At 41.3% G+C, this 21,929-nt stretch overlaps 1 protein-coding gene across 1 annotated transcript; it reads right to left on the bottom strand.

The window, feature by feature from the left end:
- Window positions 1-248: 248 nt before the first annotated feature.
- Window positions 249-20,586, bottom strand: LOC309708512 (E3 ubiquitin/ISG15 ligase TRIM25-like). Its single transcript, XM_082536620.1, has 9 exons — window positions 19,786-20,586; window positions 18,543-18,632; window positions 13,208-13,288; window positions 12,925-13,077; window positions 10,934-11,093; window positions 9,832-9,870; window positions 6,011-6,085; window positions 3,934-4,011; window positions 249-2,816 (listed from the first exon to the last, which is right to left on the bottom strand). Exons 1-9 carry the CDS (start codon window positions 20,539-20,541, stop codon window positions 2,278-2,280), a joined length of 1,971 nt encoding a protein of 656 aa, XP_082392746.1. The 5' UTR covers window positions 20,542-20,586; the 3' UTR covers window positions 249-2,277.
- Window positions 20,587-21,929: the final 1,343 nt, after the last annotated feature.

The raw sequence follows: 21,929 nt of genomic DNA, 5'->3' as shown, positions 1-21,929 counted from the left end.
AAATGTACAACCCTATGAAAATAACATCAAACACAAAGGGAGGAGAAACCAATGAATATTTCTCTGTTGCTGATTTAGAATCTGTGGGAAACACTGTCGCACATGTTTCCAGTCAAATGATTTCTACAAACACGCTGAAGTGTATGGTTCTTCTTTTTATACTCCATTGCTCAGTAAATCTGTGAATATGGCTTTTTCCCAGTAAACATCTGTCACAGAGGCAAAAACACAAAAAATGTTCAAAAAGATTACAAAATATGAGCATATTTATAATTGTATGTTAACTCATAGTAACTCATCCATGTCTTACTGGAACACAAATACCACCTGATATTACAACAAGGTCAGCACACTGTAAAAGTTATTTTAACCCCATATTTAAATTAAATTTTAAAAAAGTAAACATTCCTGTTAAAACTAATAAATTTTTGTAATTAAAAGTAAAAAGAAAATGTAAAAAAAAATAGTCCTTTTAAATTTGATGCCAGCAACACAAAGTCAAGACTGAGGAATATTTATCACGGTTTTCCAGACCTGTTGCTCTATAATCAAATATTCTCTCATGTTCAACAGTGCTCATGTGGTCTGGCAGTGTCTTATTTAAAGGTAGAGTGTGTAAAATCTCACCACCAGATGTCAGTAAATTGCAGTCAACTGAGCTCTGATTACTTATCATCTCAATTCAAGTGTAATAATTCCAGCTACGGTGCCTGCTGGTGGACAAACACTTTTCACTTAGCAATAAATCGGGAATTAAACAATGAATATGTGTTTTGCAGTTTTGCAGTACTTTTTTTGACACACGAATCACCTCTGACCACAGCCGTTCGACATTTAGCTATCAATATGCTGTTTGCTCTGGTAGATGCTGTAAAATTTAGTGAAAGGACTACGATTCGAGCCGATAAGTCAGTGAAGCGAACCTCAGTGAGCTGCTGATAAGCACCGCTGTTTTTACCGTTGTTAGCTGCTGTTAGCTGGCATTATGTTGGACTTTGACACCTAGCAAGTAAACTCTGATACAATGGGATACAAGTGTTTATCACAGGGAAAGTGACAAACACTTTCCTAACATTAGCTGGCCTAATGTTAACTTGTAAATGGCAGTTGTTGTTTAGCTGGCTTGTTGGTAACAATAAGTAATTGTGACAATATCGTAAATTAGCATGATTATGCACATTAGAAGTTCTAATTTAGAACCCTAACTTCAGTTCAGGAGATGAGGTTAAGGTAAGAAGGAACAGGATAAGCTAGAAATGAGTGAGGAGAGGTAAAGAAAAAGACAAAATGATAAAAATGTACATGTTCAAATGTTAAATAGTCAGATATAGTTTGAAGGAACTGTAAAATACAAAGTTGTAAGGTGTATTATGTATTTGGCCGGTCTATAGTCATGTACATGAAACACAATTAGGTGGAACGGTGATGTCCAACTCAGCTACTGTACTGTAGATGGTGGGCAACATGGTGCCTTCCACAAACCCACGCATCCTCCTATGTATTTTTAATGGATTCATTTAAAGTTTATAAGAATGCATCAATTTGTTGGGTGGCATAATTACTGACTGATCTATGTATATTTTTGAGTACACTATTTTTCTAATAAATAACATTAAAAACCCACTTACTGTACCTTTAAATAAGCACAGACCTCCCTGAAAATACTGGCTTTGAAAGCATGTGTTGCCCCCAAACTTGCATGTATCAGCCAACAATAATGGTGCTTTCACAGATGTGGAAATCACCCATGATAATGGCTTATTATGGACCAGAAATTCTTTCCCATTTCTGGGAAACTGTTTTCTTGTTTAAATATTTGCTCAAACAGTCTTTCACAATGTGATGAACCCCTGGTCTATGGCCTGTTACCAGTTAGTTAATTAGCTGTGGGAACCAAGTGATTTTCAGCACTACACAACTTTTGCAGTCTTTTAAAGCTAGCATAAAATCCAACTTGAGGGTATATTTTCAATTTGCTGAAAGCATCAGTTTATATATATGTATATGTGTATATTTATTAACCTGTGTGTATCTGGTTTAAATGATGACACATGGGCTTTTATGTAATAAAGTACACTGTAAAAAACATGCATGCTGTTAAAAAAATTATGCAATTCTGCCACTCAACCCGGCAGTTATCAAAGAGAATATTACAGTCAAAGAGAATTACACAGAAAAGTGCCATTTCCTCACCACTCACTCATATCAATTGGCAGAGCGAGCAGCCCTTTCCTCCAGAAGATAAATGAGACGTCCTGGAAAAACATGGGGGCATAGTTAGCTTCCCTCATGAGGGCAGATGACAAGAGTTGAGTCCAGATCCAAACGGAAGGCGGGGTATAGCGGCTGAGAGAACGAATAATGGAAAGTGTGCAGGAGCACCATGGAGTCCGAGATGCTGTAAAAGGACAAAGCTCCTTTCTGGCGCTCCAGAAACACGCCGATCCTGGGGGAGGGCGGTGCAGCGACCGTGGTCTTGCGGTTATCGTGCCATGCAGCATATCCAGCATGACTACACCTCAGCCGCCAAGAGTGCTCGTTGCGCCCAAGCAGGCAGGGCTTCCCGCCACCTTTGCGCCCGATCCCACGGTAGGTGACGCCTATGTCAATCCACCCACCTCCTCTCCACTCAACCTCCCAGTAGCTGGCACCACCAAACTGGCCCTCCCTGCACAGGACTTGCGCCACTGAGTCAAAGCGCTGTGGATGAGGCTGGTAGGGCTGTGGCTCCTCGCCACAATGAGCACCCTGGGGCCCCTCCAGGAGAACCAAGGTAGGATGAGCTGTCTCGGGGTCAAAGGTCAGATGGCACGAAACTAGAGCAAGGAAACAGAAAGAAAAAAAAACTAACAGTTAAACACCAAAAAGGCTCTGAATGAAACAGTTGGATTGCAAATGACATTTAGCAATGTCATTTGCAATCCAGGATTTATGACTAAATCCTTAGTCATAACACTGGTGGCCATAACACCACAGAACACTACAGAACACTTTTCTGTTAAGCAGAGGAGTGGGTGTTTGAGGGTAACTGATGCATAAAACTTTAAATTCTGAAACGTGAAGACAATTTAAACGTTCTATAGAAGTCTGGAAGTAAAGGTGTCTCAGGTCTGACCTTTGTAAACAACTTCCTGATGAGCAATTCATTTCAGTTTCATCTTAAAAATTTTGGGCATTCTGTTTATTAGAAAGGGAGATATTTTCATTAGCTAACAACCTGTGATTGACAAGTCCCTAGCCAATGAGAACAGTTTCACTGTAAGATCCATTGCTTGCTGATCAAATGTGTTTTCAAAACTCCAAGATGGTCATGATGCCATACCAACCAGCTGCATTCTAATTCTCCCCACTCTCCATTTGATTTTCCTCCTCTTATAAAGTCAGAATAAAGTTGGCATCAGGAGAAAACTTGCTATTATCCTCCTAATTTAGCAGAGAACTGAACCAGCTGTTGTCTACTCTGTCAGGTTGTAGAGGTTTTCCCACTGACGTTTAAGCCTTGCAGTATTTCAGTTGACTTTTTGGCACAGTGGACACAAACGACACACAGACACTGACCAAATGAATTATTAAACCCTGACAAGGTGCTGGTAATGCTGTCATTGTGTCAGCAGGCTCAGTCGTGTTGGAACATGGTGCTGATCTTAATGATAGACCAGGAAGTCATAAATACAGTATGATGTCCATCCATCATTAATGAGCATCTAGACTGAGGTTTCAGATTTCCCAGCAGGATTCTTATTATCTGGTCAAGTAGGAGGACGCAGAACAAGCAAAGACTGAGGGAAAAGAGGTGACAAAGCAGAGAAAGATGGGTAATGACAATTAGGGTGCTTGCTCTCAATGGTTGTACCAGGGACTAAAAAAGGCACTAAAAAAGGAAAAAAGCATGCTTCTGAGTCACACTTAAGGGAAAAAAGATGATATACTTACACCTGAGGAAAGCTGCCCTCATCCTCTGATCAGGCGCCTGCAGAGACAGAGACGACAGCGGGAACGACACTGGTGCTGCTTGAACGAGACAAAAAAACAGAAAAGTGCCTGCTGAACAAAACTGTATCAATAAAACATTTTTTATCTTCTTTTGCTTAAGCTGTAGAGGGATGATGAGCAAAATGTTGAATGAATTTTGAATAGCACGTTGGGAACACCACAAAAGTTTTCAAGTTAACAAATGGAAACATTTCTTTGTATTTTAAACCAGCTTAAACAGAAATAGGAAACATGTTTACATGCAGTTTAGTAACTTAGAGGCAGCGTTTTCATGCTGTTGGCCCTTTATCATGATGGCTGACCGTCGCTGTCCAAGGTTCAGCAGTACCAAGAGTGGGTGGCTTGGTTGGAAGGTAGTTATTGAACACATAACTTAACCTTTACTGGCATTTATTAAATTTGTAACGTGTTAATAATGAACACACCATGATTAGGTTGACTCTGGGACTCGCATTTTTGATTTCTGAACAAACAGAATCAGACTGTAACCATGTTAGAGGTTCTGTAAGGCGGTACAATCTAAGAATTTAATGAAAATCGAATTAAGCGTTGCAGGACGGTCTGCACTGCTAAACTCTATACACTACCTTGTACTTATTTAAACTTATGTAATGTTGTGCACTTTAAAAGCCCCTTTAAAAGTACCTTTCTAGTTTTATTGATTCCAAAAGCACAACACATTCACACAGCACTTATTGTACCCTTCAAGCAGGGTTCAAACAGCGCAATCCAACCTATCACCATGCCACCTCGTAGCATGGTGGTGGAATGGTAAGTCATTAAAATCCCCACTGTGATACATTTTCTTTTGTTATGAATCTCATGCAGACCTTCTCTGTAATGCAGTGACACTGGAGATAAGACTTGTAATGTCGCTTTTCTTGAATCATGATCTGGTTACTTGTCGGTAACTTACTGTTGTTGTCATGAGAGTAAGCCTCTTATCACACGTCAGTTCACAGGTACCTGGGCTATAATTGTATTTCTCTGATGCACTGAGTAAAACAAGACAAGTCCCTTGATATTCAAGAGGAGGCAACAGAAATCTCCCAAACTGGGGAGCGCACACCAAAGCAGTGAATTTCAGTTCAGTATTATTCATATAGCACCAATTCACAGCAACAGTCTCCTCCCCACAGTATTACAGAGAGAACCCCCCAATTAAGGCGATCCCCTATGAGGAAACGCTTGGCAACAATGGGAAAGAAAAACTCACTTTTAACAGAAAGAGACGTCCAACAGAACCAGGATCCAGGAGAGGCAGGATCTCATGTCATTTGGATATATCATATTTATTATATTAAATTATAGTCATGTGAAAAGAAACATTTCATATGACACTATGCAGCCTGGTGAAAAACTAAGTGCATGCTTATTGTTTCTATAGGGATGGTGAGTAGCAGCCAGGCGCTGCTAATCAAATCACTTGATTTGCTGATCATCAGCAAATGTGAGCAGATTTTAAAGGCATAGTTAGCATGTTAAAAGTTTATGACAGCACAATTAGAAAAAGTACTGAACAAGACTTTTTATTTGAAAAGGTTTTTGAGAGAAAACCTCTTTTCTCTGAAAAACATGGCAGCACAGTAAAGCTGCATTTGAACAAACTACAAGACTTGTGGATAGATGAGACCACACAGTTTGGCCAAAATGCACAGCACCACATTTGGAGGAAAAAAGTCAGAGCATATGAGTACAAACACCCCACACTAACTGCCAGGCATGGGGGTGGAGGTGTGATGATTTGGGCTCATTTTGCAGCCACTGGACCCGAGCACCTCGCAGTCTCCACTTTATACCAAAGTAAACTGAAGTGATGTTCAGCAGCTTCAAAATAAAAGAATCAGGATGTTTTGATGGCCAAGTCGACCTGACTGAAATGCTGTGTAATGAACTGAAGCAACATTGTAAAGAAGAGTGAGCCAAAATTCCTCCAGAAAAATGTGAGAGACTGTTTTTGTACACGAAGTAAGTATTACTACATTACATTATATTACATTATCTTTTTGCCACTTACCCCTGGTTGCATGTTGCCCTGTAGACAGTTGCACTTGCTGAGGTTTGGAGTTCACCGCACTGTGAATTCGACCACCTCCCCAATACAACAGATATGAATGGTATGAATGATATTTGGTTTGAAATAATGTCACAACAAACAACATGCCACTCAGTCAAATTGACAAATTTGGAGAGTTTCCATTAAAAAAAAGAAAGAAAGAAAGAAAGAAAGAAAGAAAGAAAGAAAGAAAGAAAGAAAGAAAGAAAGATCCCCTCTGAGCACATACAGGGAGTGCAGAATTATTAGGCAAGTTGTATTTTTGAGGAATAATTTTATTATTGAACAACAACCATGTTCTCAATGAACCCAAAAAATTCATTAATATCAAAGCTGAATGTTTTTGGAAGTAGTTTTTAGTTTTAGCTATTTTAGGGGGATATCTGTGTGTGCAGGTGACTATTACTGTGCATAATAATTAGGCAACTTAACAAAAAACAAATATATACCCATTTCAATTATTTATTTTTATCAGTGAAACCAATATAACATCTCCACATTCACAAATATACATTTCTGACATTCAAAAACAAAACAAAAACAAATCAGCGACCAATATAGCCACCTTTCTTTGCAAGGACACTCAAAAGCCTGCCATCCATGGATTCTGTCAGTGTTTTGATCTGTTCACCATCAACATTGCGTGCAGCAGCAACCACAGCCTCCCAGACACTGTTCAGAGAGGTGTACTGTTTTCCCTCCTTGTAAATCTCACATTTGATGATGGACCACAGGTTCTCAATGGGGTTCAGATCAGGTGAACAAGGAGGTCATGTCATTAGTTTTTCTTCTTTTATACCCTTTCTTGCCAGCCACGCTGTGGAGTACTTGGACGCGTGTGATGGAGCATTGTCCTGCATGAAAATCATGTTTTTCTTGAAGGATGCAGACTTCTTCCTGCACCACTGCTTGAAGAAGGTGTCTTCCAGAAACTGGCAGTAGGACTGGGAGTTGAGCTTGACTCCATCCTCAACCCGAAAAGGCCCCACAAGCTCATCTTTGATGATACCAGCCCAAGCCAGTACTCCACCTCCACCTTGCTGGCATCTGAGTCGGACTGGAGCTCTCTGCCCTTTACCAATCCAGTCACGGGCCCATCCATCTGACCCATCAAGACTCACTCTCATTTCATCAGTCCATAAAACCTTAGAAAAACCAGTCTTGAGATATTTCTTGGCCCAGTCTTGACGTTTCAGCTTGTGTGTCTTGTTCAGTGGTGGTCGTCTTTCAGCCTTTCTTACCTTGGCCATGTCTCTGAGTATTGCACACCTTGTGCTTTTGGGCACTCCAGTGATGTTGCAGCTCTGAAATATGGCCAAACTGGTGGCAAGTGGCATCTTGGCAGCTGCACGCTTGACTTTTCTCAGTTCATGGGCAGTTATTTTGCGCCTTGGTTTTTCCACACGCTTCTTGCGACCCTGTTGACTATTTTGAATGAAACGCTTGATTGTTCGATGATCACGCTTCAGAAGCTTTGCAATTTTCAGACTGCTGCATCCCTCTGCAAGATATCTCACTATTTTTGACTTTTCTGAGCCTGTCAAGTCCTTCTTTTGACCCATTTTGCCAAAGGAAAGGACAAAGGAGCTTGGAAAGAAAAGCGTCTGGACTTCTTTAAGTTGCTTGAAGACGTTTCACCTCTCATCCGAGAAGCTTCTTCAGTTCTAAGGTCAAATGGTGGAGAGTCCCAGATATAAACCCAGTGGGAGTGTCCCCCCACAGAGGGACAAAAGGACCCCCTGATGATCCTCTAATCGCCTGAGCCAAGGTGTGAAACTGGGCGTGGGTCCCAATCAGCCAGAGTTTTGGGTGTGTTCATTGTGAAACCTGGCCCCACCTTATCATGTGAATTCCTGAGGTCAGATGGCCCAGGATGTGAGTGGGCGTTAAGGCGTCTGGGAAGGGATCTCAAAACTGGATTATAGATGGCAGAGAGTTGGTGTCGTAAACCCCCGCCTCTGTTCAAAGATGGTCGCTCACAGTGGACATAGATGGCTTCTTTCACTCCTCTTTCGAACCATCTGTCCTCTCTGTCCAAAATGTGAACATTGGCATCCTCGAAAGAGTGTCCTTTATCCTTAAGATGCAGATGGACTGCTGAGTCTTGTCCTGTGGAGGTGGCTCTTCTGTGTTGTGCCATGCGCTTGTGAAGTGGCTGTTTGGTCTCTCCAATGTAGAGGTCTGAGCATTCCTCGCTGCACTGTACAGCATACACCACATTGTTAAGTCTGTGTTTTGGCGTTTTGTCTTTCGGGTGAACCAGTTTCTGTCTGAGCGTGTTGCTGGGTCTGAAATACACTGGGATGTCATGCTTGGAGAAAACTCTCCTGAGTTTCTCTGATACACCGGCTACATAGGGGATGACAATGTTGTTGCGTCTGTCCTTCTTATCCTCCCTCGCTGTCCTAAGAAGGACAGACGCAACAACATTGTCATCCCCATTGTCAAGCTCCTTTGACTACGATGACCTGGATGACTGAGAACCTTCACAGACAAAGGAAAGGACGTTGCCTAATAATTATGCACACCTGATATAGGGTGTTGATGTCATTAGACCACACCCCTTCTCATTACAGAGATGCACATCACCTAATATGCTTAATTGGTAGTAGGCTTTCGAGCCTATACAGCTTGGAGTAAGACAACATGCATGAAGAGGATGATTGTTTTTTTTGTACTTTTTATATTTTACATTTATATTTATTATTGAAACTTGCACCAAGGGAGTGGCACTCCAATTTCGTTGTACTCTGTACAATGACAATAAAGGCTATTCTATTCTATTCTATGTGGACAAAATACTCATTTGCCAAATAATTCTGCACTCCCTGTAAAACCCCCACAAAAAAACAATTTAACCTCCTAGGACCTGGCGTCCACATATGTTGACTACCCATTTTGGGTTGTCTAGACCAAAATACCAAATTTTGCTCCAGAAGGGCCTGATATCCACTGACAAGGACGTTACACTGCCACTGTTCTATCGAAATTTAATGTGAATGTCCTCATATGTGAATCTCATTTTTCTCAGAAACAAAAATAAGGTAAAAAAAAAAAAAAAAAAAAAAAAATCACGTAATTCTTTGTTTTTACATTCATCAGGTCCTAATCAGCCCAAATAGCAAAGAGAAATTAAAAATGCTGCCATGGAAGAGTTTGGGTCTTAGGAGGTTAAAAAAGCTCTTAGGAAAAAAATATAAAAAATGAATTAATAACAAATCTGCAGTTATGCCGGCAACTTTTTGAGGCTGCAGTTACAGCAGTGCTTTGAGAAAAATGCTATCAGCAACATGGTAACATGCAGTGTCCACTATCTCAGCGTGCTAACATGCTTATAAAAAAGTGAAAGGATGGGACGATAAAATGTCCGAAGTTTGTCCATAAACAGCTGCAACGTATTTAACACACTGAATTTTAATGTAATGGTTTTGCTGCAAGAAAACTGTTTCACACTTTTTACAGCAATGAAATATTTTCTATAATATGGAGACTACTGCAGAAAGTGCTCACACTGATGGATCCACACTACAATCCCTTAATCACATCATGTCTTAATTAGCTCCACTATCTTTGTGCTAACCCCCTAATATAATGTGGACGGTGCTGCTTCAAATGACACCAAAATGAACAGATTAGAATAGAGAGGAGCTCATCCTGGTCCTCTTCAGCATCAATGATTAACAATTCCACTCGGTGTTAAAGGTCATGGAAAACCTGGTAAAAACGGGTCACCCTGAGCTTTGACTTTGCATTTTTGTGTGTGTCGTGTTTGTTGTGCTTACTTTTTACATGCTCTCCACCAGATTTGTAGTTATCATTAACTGGAAGAGAAATAATAACAAAAATAATAATAATAATAATACAGTGCACATACAGCTCATATATGTATATGAATCCATAAATGGACTTGTGATATGATCCGAATATAGACCATGGGAAGGGATGGGAATCGAGAACCGGTTCTCTACAAAAACCGGTTCCCAGTAGGCCAGTTCCTTGGAATCTTCCTGCCTATCGATTCCTCTTGCACTCTTGCTACGACCAGCTGATTTCAGTTCGTGTGTCTTTGGCGTGGATATGGACATTACATTACAACTTTGGCTCTTAGCAAGCGCCTGCAAAGACAGAATGCCAACGCTAAGCTAACCAAGAGCCTAGATTGACGTTAAAGCTGAGTAAATGCTGACCAAGTCCAGCACTGTGCTAAAATGAGCCATCATTTGCTGTGAAGTCAGCCGCTGGTGAACTTCAACAGGTAACAAACTGATGAGCAGTCAGGCTGCAGCCCCTGTTTCTACCTGTCCACATTTCTAAAGTAGAACTCCTGTGTCGACCGCTCTAAAGTCTCTTTGTGTTGGTTTTCATCTTTGATTTGTGCTGTCAGCTCTGTGTTGACACCAAAATACTAAGAGTCACGTGTGTGCTCATCAGGACAGGGATCTGTGTTGGTGTGTGGGGCTGTAGGTTTATATTGTTGACAGTGTTTCAGGTCATTTTACAAAGTAACATGAAAGGAACGTAATGAGTAGTATAACAAATGTCTTTCTCCTGGGTGTAATTAAGTAACGTGCGTTGTTACTTTTTAGAAAATTGCTCTGTGTAATATCTGCAATAACTTTTTTTATTTACTTTTTTGAGTAATGACGCCAACACTGATCACAACAAAGAGGAGAAATACCTCCAACATGCACAAACATTTGACCACTCGGCATGCTATTAATTCCCATGAATGTAATGGTAATGTGATATTCTCATTGAGAGCCATTGAGAATTGATAAGTCATATTGATAATGAATTGCTAAATTCTTATCAATTCCCATCCCTAACTGTGAGTCGGTTTTAGCATCTTTGAAGCTCATCCTGAGTCCAGGTGGTGCTACCTACCTGCGGGGGTGATCTTGTCGACCTCCTCCCTGCAGACCTCCTCTATGTGGCTACGGAGGTGGCCCAGTGCTCTCCTGGCACCACTGAAGGCCTCCGTGGGCAGGCTGAGGGTGCCGGAGTGCCGACCAGTGGCGAAAGGCATGCAGAGCAGCTGGGTGGCCTGAGCCAATGAGAAAAGAGTGGAAACTATACTCCAGGCGCTGCAGATTTGGCCCGCCTTCCCCCCCACCCTCCACCCTCAATTCCTCGTACAATTAAATTTGAAAATAACACTTAGGCAGTTGCCGTCTTTTTCCACTAGCCACTGCTGACTCATTCTCTCCTTTCATCCGTTCTTTCTGCTCATAACTCGTTCACACACTGACTGGATCTTTCTAAGTACCCACTCAGGTGAGTTCTTATGTCCTCCAGGATGCATTAACAGTAATGGGTGAGTATCCAATACAAGAGCTGCTAACGATTTGATTTTTCTGAGTGAGAACAATCGAGAGTAAAAGTGGGCGATGTGCAGGCGTCCTTTAAAGCACATCAGCAACCAATTCTGTTGTAATTGATGAGCCAATAACAGATAATCAATCAGCAGCCGTTTGGATAATTGATGATTTTCTGGAAACAATTGAGAACATCTGATAGCCCCAGTGTCTCAAATGTGAGAATGAAGTCTTTTCTTTCTTTTACTCTGAAGTTAGTTCAATATTTTATCAGTTTGTTCTCACCCGTCATGGAATTACAAAGTTCTACAACTTCACCAATAAACCGAACACTTGCACCTGCACGTTCATGATGCACATGGGATTGTGTCCAGTGACCTACAACGTCTGTTTCAGTTTGCTGTGAAGGACAGGTGATAAGCAAAGACTGTATTGGAGTTGCCAAAAACATGCATACAAGCATGTGAGGGCCGAACAAACTACTGAGTACTACTTTGAGTTGCTGCAATTAAATTTTATCAAAATGGACTAACCTACCTCATTATTTGTTCATTTTGATTTTTGATGTGTCTTTTCATTTCCTTTAAATGATGTGGCATCTTCTAATTCCTAACACATTATTGAATCCACATCAGTAAGAATATCCATCATGAGTTGCTTGCTTCACTGAAATCTGATTTTTTTTTTTTTTAATTTTGGGAGCAGTGTATGCATCTTATATTAGGCCTTGGTGCAGCTACCCAAATTCGTTTCTGTCTTGTCTGTTTAAGCTCCTTTCCCTGTGTGGCCACCTTCTTTTTAAGCTTTCTTCTTTTTGATTGGTTGAGACTCAGAAACAGAAGGTTTGGTAGGTAATGGGAGGGGCTTCTGTGCTCATAACCAGAGCTGTGTGCCTTAGATCAGCAGTCCCCAACCTTTTTTGCGCCACGGACCGGTTTATGCCCGACAATATTTTCACGGACCGGCCTTTAAGGTGTCGCGGATAAATACAACAAAATAAAACTAGTACCAGTACAGAAAAAAAGAAGATTTATTCATAACACACGTGAAAAGACCCAGGAAAACTGAGTTAATGAAAAAACGATAACAAAATAACGGTGAAAACCGATAAAAACCCTGAAAACCAGACATTTCACACCTGAGCCTCAACTCTCGCGGCCCGGTACCAAACGACTCACGGACCGGTACTGGTCCGAGGCCCGGGGGTTGGGGACCGCTGCCTTAGATGACTATGTTTGATCTCAGTGACATCATAGAGGACCACAAGTAAAGGAAAATATTTCGGGAACTGAACGTTTAGAGCAGTCTGAAATCTTTTTGCCTCACAAAGATCACATGTATTTATGTGTCCCTCATGATTGTCAAGTTTAGCCATGTTTAATGTCAGCATATGGCAGAAAATAAGGAAACATATAACAGGTCTCCTTTAAGTAAGTATATAAGTAAGTGATATTAAAGAATGACTTTTAAGCCGACCTAGTGTCTTTCCATGAACAAACTTATATAATAATGTAACAAACTTCCTTCCCTTTGTAACCAGCAAACTGCATTCATCCTCACCTGTAAGAAATGAGCATTATCCTCAGACTGCAGCAGCTGGCTGATCTCCTCGTCTCGCCTCCTCAGCTCCTCCAGGTCCTTCTCCATCAGCTCTATGTCACTTTCAGCTCTCGCCACGATTGCGCGCTCTTTCGCTTCCAGCCTCGCTCGGGCCTACAGCACACAAGCAGAAGATTTAATTCCCTTACAAAACTGTGAACGTTTCACATTATTCTCCTCAGAGCTGCTACTGTTGCAAATACTGGCAATATTAGAACTTATGCTTCTAGCTCCTGCTACTCACCTCCGCCTTGGTTTTCTCCAGGCATAGTGCCATATCAGCAAACAGAGCCTCACCATCCTCCAGAACAGCAGACGCCGACACCTAAAAGACGCACATTAGAGTAGAACAGAGCATGTATTTAAAGATGGCATAAAGCAGAGAATGCAATCTTCTGGAAAACTCTTTGATGGCATCCTCAACAGCCTTATGATATATTAACAGACATATCTTCATGACATACTTCAAAAAGAAACCCATGTCATTTCGAATGGCCTCACTCTCTAGGTCAAGGTCAAGGTCAGATTTATTTATATAGCACATTTCCAACAGCCGATGCTGCACAAAGTGCTTAACAATAACAATTAGGAGTGAGAAAAATTCTTATTTCACAGTGTTTAAGACATGCTTATTGTAGTTTCATCCAGGCATACAAACTTTCTTACAATGAACACAATTATATGGGTAATTAACAAGCAGAAAACTTTGGTGACGAAAAATTACGCCAAAAAAACAAATGAGGCTTCGTCCAAGAGTGGATCCACTGAGACTCCCATGTTAAAATATCCACCTTTAGCAGTGACACTGACAGGTCTATGGCCTAGTGCAAACACTTTATTTAACATCTATATCAATTTCACCTTTACTATAACTGTATGGTAAGTGAATTTTTGTGTTACTCACTTGTTTGGAATTTTTTAGGGCGTACTAAGGCGAGGTAGCTTTGACTGATGGCACGCCCAGAAGAAGCTAGCAGCCATCAGTTAGGCGTCACCTTTGGTAATTTGAAAATAGACCTCGTCTATTTTAGTGTTGGTGTCTCCCTGAGTGCTTGGGCATGGTGAGTAAAATTAGTGTTTTATTAGTCTGTTATTTGGCATCAATTAGCATTTATTTGTGACTGTGCATGAAATATGCACGATTTACGGATGCAGTGTGCTAGCATTACTTAGTTCACCCATTATAGTAACTTTTATATCTAATGTTGAGGCTTCATAATGTGGAAATCACAAACCAACAGGTTTGTTATGGACATAAGGTTGCCATCATTGCCCAGCTGTGGTTAGGTCCATCTTTTATACACAGTCTGTAGTATGTAGCCACATATTACACTCGCAGAGCATTGTGGCACTGCACATCAACCCATAAACCACCAACAGTGAAGCCTGGTGGTAGGAACATCATGGTGCGGGGCTGTTTTTCAACATAAGACACTGGCAGACTTCATATAACTGAAGGAAGGATAAATGGAGCAATGTACAGAGACAAGAATCTGCTGCCATCAACCAGGATGCTGAAGATGAAATGATGGTGGACGTTTAAGATCAGAAGACAGCTTGTGTGGAAGAATGGACCAAAATCACATCGGAGCAGTGCAGTTTTTCTGTACCGGAGGTATCTTGAAGGTGTCATTAGCAACAAAGACTTTTTTAGCAAGTATAAAATACATTTCAGCTAGCATGTTCAATTCTTATTCCCCGTGTCATATCACTTTATTACACAGTACTCAATTTATGGACTCTTTTTTTCTTTATATATGGTGAAAATGTTATCCCAATATATTCACTGCAAAAAATGTTGACCAATTCAGCACTTTAAAGAGAATATTACACTTTATATTTGTTAAATTACAAAACTACATTGTGGATATGTGGGAAGTTCAGATTTCAACCTTTTGGGACAGAACGGAAAATGTTCCCATTTAGTTCTTTGTAGGTTTTATGAGTAAAAATACACTAAATATAAACATTTAACATCCTGCACGTTTAAGTAGATCCATTACCATTTAAATTATTATTTTTAAAAATTAAAATTAAAATTAAAAATATTTTTTAATTTGCTAATATAACAGACAAACTAACCAGAATCACACGATTACAATGTCAACCTCCAGAGCAACAAGCCAAGATGGCAGGATATCTGTCTGAGGTTACTGTGAGCGGATAGAGTGACTTCCCAAGAGTGGATGGAAGGAGACGATGCTCGGGGGAGGGAGGAGAAGTAGCTTTCCTGGAAGTCTGAAAGGGTGTTAGAGAAACTAGAATACAAATTGGCACTGTACTTGGAACTAACACGATCCCCAGAGGGCAGGATGTTGGTGTGCAGGGGAAAAATTTGCGTGAGTCTTGCCTACATTGCATAATAACAATAACAACATGATGACCTGAGAGAAAATCAAAAACAATTAAAATAACATTTGACTAATTTAAAAGCGAGCGTATGCATGTATTTTTTTTTTTACAGCTGTAAATAACTTAACGTTAAAACAAAAGAGTTGGTCAGTCACAGTGAACTCAAAATATACAACTGATATATACAGTGGGGCAAAAAAGTATTTAGTCAGCCACCGATTGTGCAAGTTCCCCCACTTAAAATGATGACAGAGGTCAGTAATTTGCACCAGAGGTACACTTCAACTGTGAGAGACAGAATGTGAAAAAAAAATCCATGAATTCACATGGTAGGATTTGTAAAGAATTTATTCGTAAATTAGGCTGGAAAATAAGTATTTGGTCACCTCAAACATGGAAAATCTCTGGCTCTCACAGACCTGTAACGTCTTCTGTAAGACGCTTTTCTGTCCCCCACTCGTTACCTGTATGAATGGCACCTGTTTGAACTCATCATCTGTATAAAAGACACCTGTCCACAGCCTCAAACAGTCAGACTCCAAACTCCGCCATGGCCAAGACCAAAGAGCTTTCGAAGGACACCAGGAAAAGTATTGTAGACCTGCACCAGACTGGGAAGAGTGAATCTACAATAGGCAAGCAGCTTGGTGTGAAAAAATCAACTGTGGGAGCAATCATCAGAAAATGGAAGACATACAAGACCACTGATAATCTCCCTCGATCTGGGGCTCCACGCAAGATCTCATCCCGTGGGGTCAAAATGATCATGAGAACGGTGAGCAAAGATCCCAGAACCACACGGGGGGACCTGGTGAATGACCTGCAGAGAGCTGGGACCAAAGTAACAAAGGTCACCATCAGTAACACACTACAACGGCAGGGAATCAAATCCCGCAGTGCCAGACGTGTTCCGCTGCTGAAGCCAGTGCATGTCCAGGCCCGTCTGAAGTTTGCCAGAGAGCACATGGATGATACAGCAGAGGATTGGGAGAATGTCATGTGGTCAGATGAAACCAAAGTAGAACTTTTTGGTATAAACTCAACTCGTCGTGTTTGGAGGACGAAGAATACTGAGTTGCATCCCAAGAACACCATACCTACTGTGAAGCATGGGGGTGGAAACATCATGCTATGGGGCTGTTTTTCTGCCAAGGGGACAGGACGACTGATCCGTGTTAAGGACAGAATGAATGGGGCCATGTATCGTGAGATTTTGAGCCAAAACCTCCTTCCATCAGTGAGAACTTTGAAGATGAAACGAGGCTGGGTCTTCCAACATGACAATGATCCAAAACACACCGCCCGGGCAACAAAGGAGTGGCTCCGTAAGAAGCATTTGAAAGTCCTGGAGTGGCCTAGCCAGTCTCCAGACCTCAACCCCATAGAAAATCTGTGGCGGGAGTTGAAAGTGCGTGTTGCTCGGCGACAGCCCCAAAACATCACTGCTCTCGAGAAGATCTGCATGGAGGAATGGGCCAAAATACCAGCTACTGTGTGTGCAAACCTGGTAAAGACCTATAGTAAACGTTTGACCTCTGTTATTGCCAACAAAGGTTATGTTACAAAGTATTGAGTTGTATTTTTGTTATTGACCAAATACTTATTTTCCACCCTGATTTACGAATAAATTCTTTACAAATCCTACCATGTGGATTCATGGATTTTTTTTTTCACATTCTGTCTCTCACAGTTGAAGTGTACCTCTGGTGCAAATTACTGACCTCTGTCATCATTTTAGGTGGGGGAACTTGCACAATCGGTGGCTGACTAAATACTTTTTTGCCCCACTGTACATATATATATATATATATATATCCTGTTTCTTTAAAAACAGGACACATTAAAAATACTGAATGTCAAACAAGTAGCTGGAATTGAAAAAAAAAGACATTAAATTATTATTAGTAATTTCAAAACCCACATAATTCTCAGTTAAAGCAGACTCAGTGTCATTATAGAACATATGAATCATTAGTTTACAGGATTTTGTAAAAACAAACAAACAAAAATTGTGGATTTTTATACAAAAGTCTGAACAGAAAGAAGTAAAGGAGAGCACCAAGTTATTTCACAGTGTCTGTTTCAGCATCTTTCCAATGGTTTCCTGTCTCCCTTTGAATTGATTGACTCTTAATGGCTTTCCAACTTTCTCTCTCTACACTCATTTCAAGGTCAGTTTCATGAAATATTACAGTGTTAAAAACACAAAGAGGACTGAGCAGGTTTCCATCTCACACTACGCTCTGCAACACGGTGGTGTGAAAAAAATGAGTCGAGCCAATGAAAACTGTAGCATTTTTGGGATGATTCACATCATGGATGTGCAGCCAACAGAGCAGCAGCTTTTCAAAACTATGCCATGGAGAACTAGAGCAGTTCTGAAGGTAAAAGTGGGTCCAGCCTGTTACAGGCAAGGTGTCCTTAATAAAGTGTCCAGTGAGTGTAAGTTGCATAGATTTCAAACAGATGTCAGCATTAATTTTATATTCGACTGGTTGCTCCAGCAAATTCAGCCCAGGAGCTGATGTGCCAGTGGAAGTCACACTTGCTGTGAAGCATGGTGATGGAAATGTCATGCTTTGGAGTTCATTGCCATGTCAACGGATGGAGAGCTAGAAAACTATCGGCATCATATCAAACTGCTTGAAGAAAGCTTGAAGGCATGTCTGAAATTTGAAATTGAGACTATAGTGGAACTTTCAACAATGGTAATGGTCCTAGGCATGTTAGATCATCCAAAGGTGGGAACAGGAGAGCTGAAGCCCACTAAAATGAAGACATTTATCACAGAAGAGTGGTCAAAAGTTTCAGCAAGCCCGTGTTAGAGGCTGATGGATTAGTTTGTTTCTGTTAATTAGTGCGATACACCACAAGTACTAGACATCTATGGACATTAGGTTACATCTGGTCGGCCAGTCATTAACTTTAAAAAGACGTCCTGTTACAATTACATTTACTACTTGAAAAGTCATCTTTTAAGGATATTAATAGCCCAATTACCATGATACATACATTTACCTATACCCAATGAGCAGTTTTCTACTGATCTGTGACACAGGTGTGTCTATGAGTTTGTCCTTTCTGTAAGAGAAGCTGAGGTATTGGGTGACAACAGCTAACATTTTCCAGGTAAGTTCCTGGTGTACCAGTTAATTTCCCAGTACCAAGAACTACCCACAGGCCACAGAATCATCAGGACATACTGGGTGTGTTTGTGTTTTTGTCACCTTGAGAGACTCCAAGTTTTGTTGAAACTCCTGCAGCTCTCTCTCTCCGGTCCGTATCCTCCCCTGGACCATCCTCTGAGACTCCTGGAGCTGACAGACAAACAGAGAAACAGATGGAGGCGGACAGACAAACAATTAGAGAATAAGACATCCATTCAGATATTTGGCATGAGCATTTTTACTGCATTCGGGGGAATTACTGTCCATGTGGTGAAAGCTCGTAAAATATCTCATATATAACACAGCTGTTATACAAGTGCCTTATCTTTTAAAAGACTGATAACTGTTCATAAGCAACATCATTAATAAGTGCTAAACTGAGAGGTAATTACTAACTAATTATTAGTTGGCTTGCAAACCACCATTGAAAATTATCTGGATGGTTACTGTAAATTGCAGCTTTGGAAATTGCTACTAAAATACTCCACAGTACACCCACAAACATCATATGGATGGCTATGATAAAGGTGAAACTGATATTAATAATGGTTGTTTTCAGTGCGGTTGGGTTGGGTTTGGGAACCAACAAACTATACTGTTAGGATTTTCCTAAACCTAACAAATCAAATTATTTGCAGACATAATGAAAGGACATGTATGCTCATTATGCTCAGGTTTAACTTTAAATTATGGATGCATTGATGCAGCTTATTTTAAAATGCAAAAAAAGAAGAAGAAGATTTTATTGTAGTTGCTATCCACAAAGTTGGAAAGCATTAAGAGAAGCTGTGAGCAGGGTTAAATAGTGCAGCTATTATTTCTGATGGTGTTTGGCACAGAACAGAGTGTGTTTTATCTTCTCTGTCCAGGTACTGAGACATAATTTTGCATGATTTAACTTCTGTGGCATCACCTCAGCCAACTGCTGCTGTAAGGCGTCCTTACAGTGCAATAGTTATAAATCTAAATCTATTTAGTTAATCGATTTCACTCTTGTTTGGACTCTTCCTACATACTAAAGTCGTACTTAGCAGCTTATTATCTGCAGTAAATTTTGTGGGGATTCTGTAAGTTCAGTTCAACACTACTAAGTTTATTTTTAAGAAAAGAGAAGAAGAAAGTATTTCCTGTTTGTTTGATGAACAATGTTTTTCTTTTTAGAAGTGAACAGAAATTTTATGTGGCTCTTTCCCACTGAGGGTCCCCCCCCACACACACACACTTTTCGGGGTATCCTGACTTAATGTGAGAGTCTTAACTCTGTGCTGTATTATACGATACTCAGAGTTTCTCTCAGCAGTACCTGTCTCCTAGCTCTCTGCGCTTCCACACTGGGCGCTTCCTCCTGGTCGGCCTGGCACAGCAGGCAGTACCCGCTCCACTCCACCGCAGCCCCTGCCTCGGAGCCGCTCCCCTCGGGCTCCAGCCCCAGGCGGTGCTGAGCGCACAGCTTCTCCGCCACACATTCTACCGCTGGCACCAACTTGTGGCGTCGCAAAGTACCGACCTCACGGTGCGGCAGGACGTGAAGCTTGCAGAAAGACGCCAGGCACACCAGGCACGACTTGTCCGCCCTCAGTTTACTCTCCGCCGTGCAGAAGTCGCAGGGAACTTCCCCGACTCCCCCCAGGTAGACCTCCGGCGCTGTGTCAATCTCATTCAGCTTGAGTTTGCCGAGAACCTCGGCGAGCACAGTGTTCCTCCGCAGCACCGGCCGAGGGCTGAACGTGTCCCGGCACTGAGGGCAGCTGAACTGACCCGAGTCCACCCGGTCCCAGTAGCTGTTGATGCATGCCATGCAGTAGGTGTGTCCACAGGGGATAGACACCGGGTCCTTCAAGATGTCCAGGCAGATGGGACACCTGAACTGGCTCTCCGTCACCGAGATATTCGCCTGAGCCATCTCAGCGGTCGGCTCCGTCCACTTCCCCGGATCGGCTCTGAGCTGCCCGATCACTCCGTTCCTGATATTAACACAAGCATTTCCTGACTTCCACGTTATTGTGAAGAGGCGTGGTAAGCAGACAGGAATAGCCTTCCGCAATGTCATACCTCCCATTAGTTTAAGCGCCACCCTCGTGCCCTGATTATTGTCTTACAGGCATGTATGCATTAAGGTGGACAGGAAACTCTACAGCTAACTTACACCAAGGAGCCCTACTCTAAAAAACTATCACAGATTTAACACCGTCTGTGAAGCTGTTTTAAGAAATAAGTGTGTTCAAAGTATATTTAGCACCATCTTGCTCCAGTACAGAACATGACTTCACTGTGCCGGTTGGTTGGTTTCTGCTGAAAGACTTAAATTGGTCTGTGTTAACTCAGTGGAAAATACTCAGGATCTACTTTTACTGTTTGTTTCTTTAGCAGTAGGCCTATACTGGCTGCACTGAAATGGGAAAAATGCACCTGTTAGCCGTAATACTTCAGTTTGTCAACATTTTATAAATGAGGACAGTGTGGAGGAGAACCCGTTTGAGTCAGGGGAAGCTATGGTTCAAGAAAGTCCTCTACAAACCCTAACATTAGGGCTAACAGCTGGATTTTCCTATTACTGTGCAGCTATCCAGCTCTTAAAACAACAACAACATAAAACTAAAACAAAATGTACATGCTTAGACTTCCTTTTTGTTTTAGTTTCCTTCTTTTACACTGAGTTATCATTTGTTTCAGTAGTTTGCTAACATAAACTTATACAAGTCTATCAGCAGCAACCATGATGGTCTGTTCTGTGCTGGCACTGCTAACATGCTCTAAAAACCTTAAACACTTATTTTTGAAACCCAACTTCACAGTTAAATCTATGACAGTTTTTTGGAGTAGGGCTGTATGGTGTAAATTAGATACATGGAGTTTTTTATTGTCACTCAAAATCACACAGATGCAGAATAGCAAACTTTTACTGGGTAAAGTGCCATTTATCAAAGGATGCCAGAAACCTTTGAAATAAAATCAATGTCTTTACGTCACTTCCACAGTAGCAATAGACATTCGCTTTAAATATGGCCCCTATCAATACTGTTCTTGGGCTGTAATTAACCTAAACTGATGATTGTGATTCAGGATGACCTTCTTTTATGTTAAGGATCAGTTTGACCCATTCCAGTTTTTGTGTTGACCAAAGTACTGGTCATCCTTTCTTTTTCGTTTCTTGTTCTTTCAAATTGTACCAAGGTCGGCTTTTCCTGGAAGAACTGGGCAAAAGTCTTGTCACTTCCAAGATCCAGAGGCGAGTCAGACTAGCTCGATCCCCAGTAGCTGCAGCTGTCATTGAAAAAGTCAAGTCTGCACCCTCTAACCAATCTGCGATGGATCCTGTGTGGTGGTAAGACTACACACCTTTGCCGCTGGGTTCACAAGTTCGATTCCCACCCGGTCCTGGCTAGACCCCCATGCTTAATACCAACTCCTGGAATGGTGAGGCTATGTCTGCGGCTCGGACACAAG

This window comes from Aulonocara stuartgranti (assembly GCF_965226115.1).
Source record: "Aulonocara stuartgranti genome assembly, chromosome: 6".
Lineage (NCBI taxonomy): Eukaryota > Metazoa > Chordata > Actinopteri > Cichliformes > Cichlidae > Aulonocara > Aulonocara stuartgranti.
Note: the sequence above shows the minus strand (reverse complement) of the source record. Positions and strands in the feature narration are given on the sequence as shown.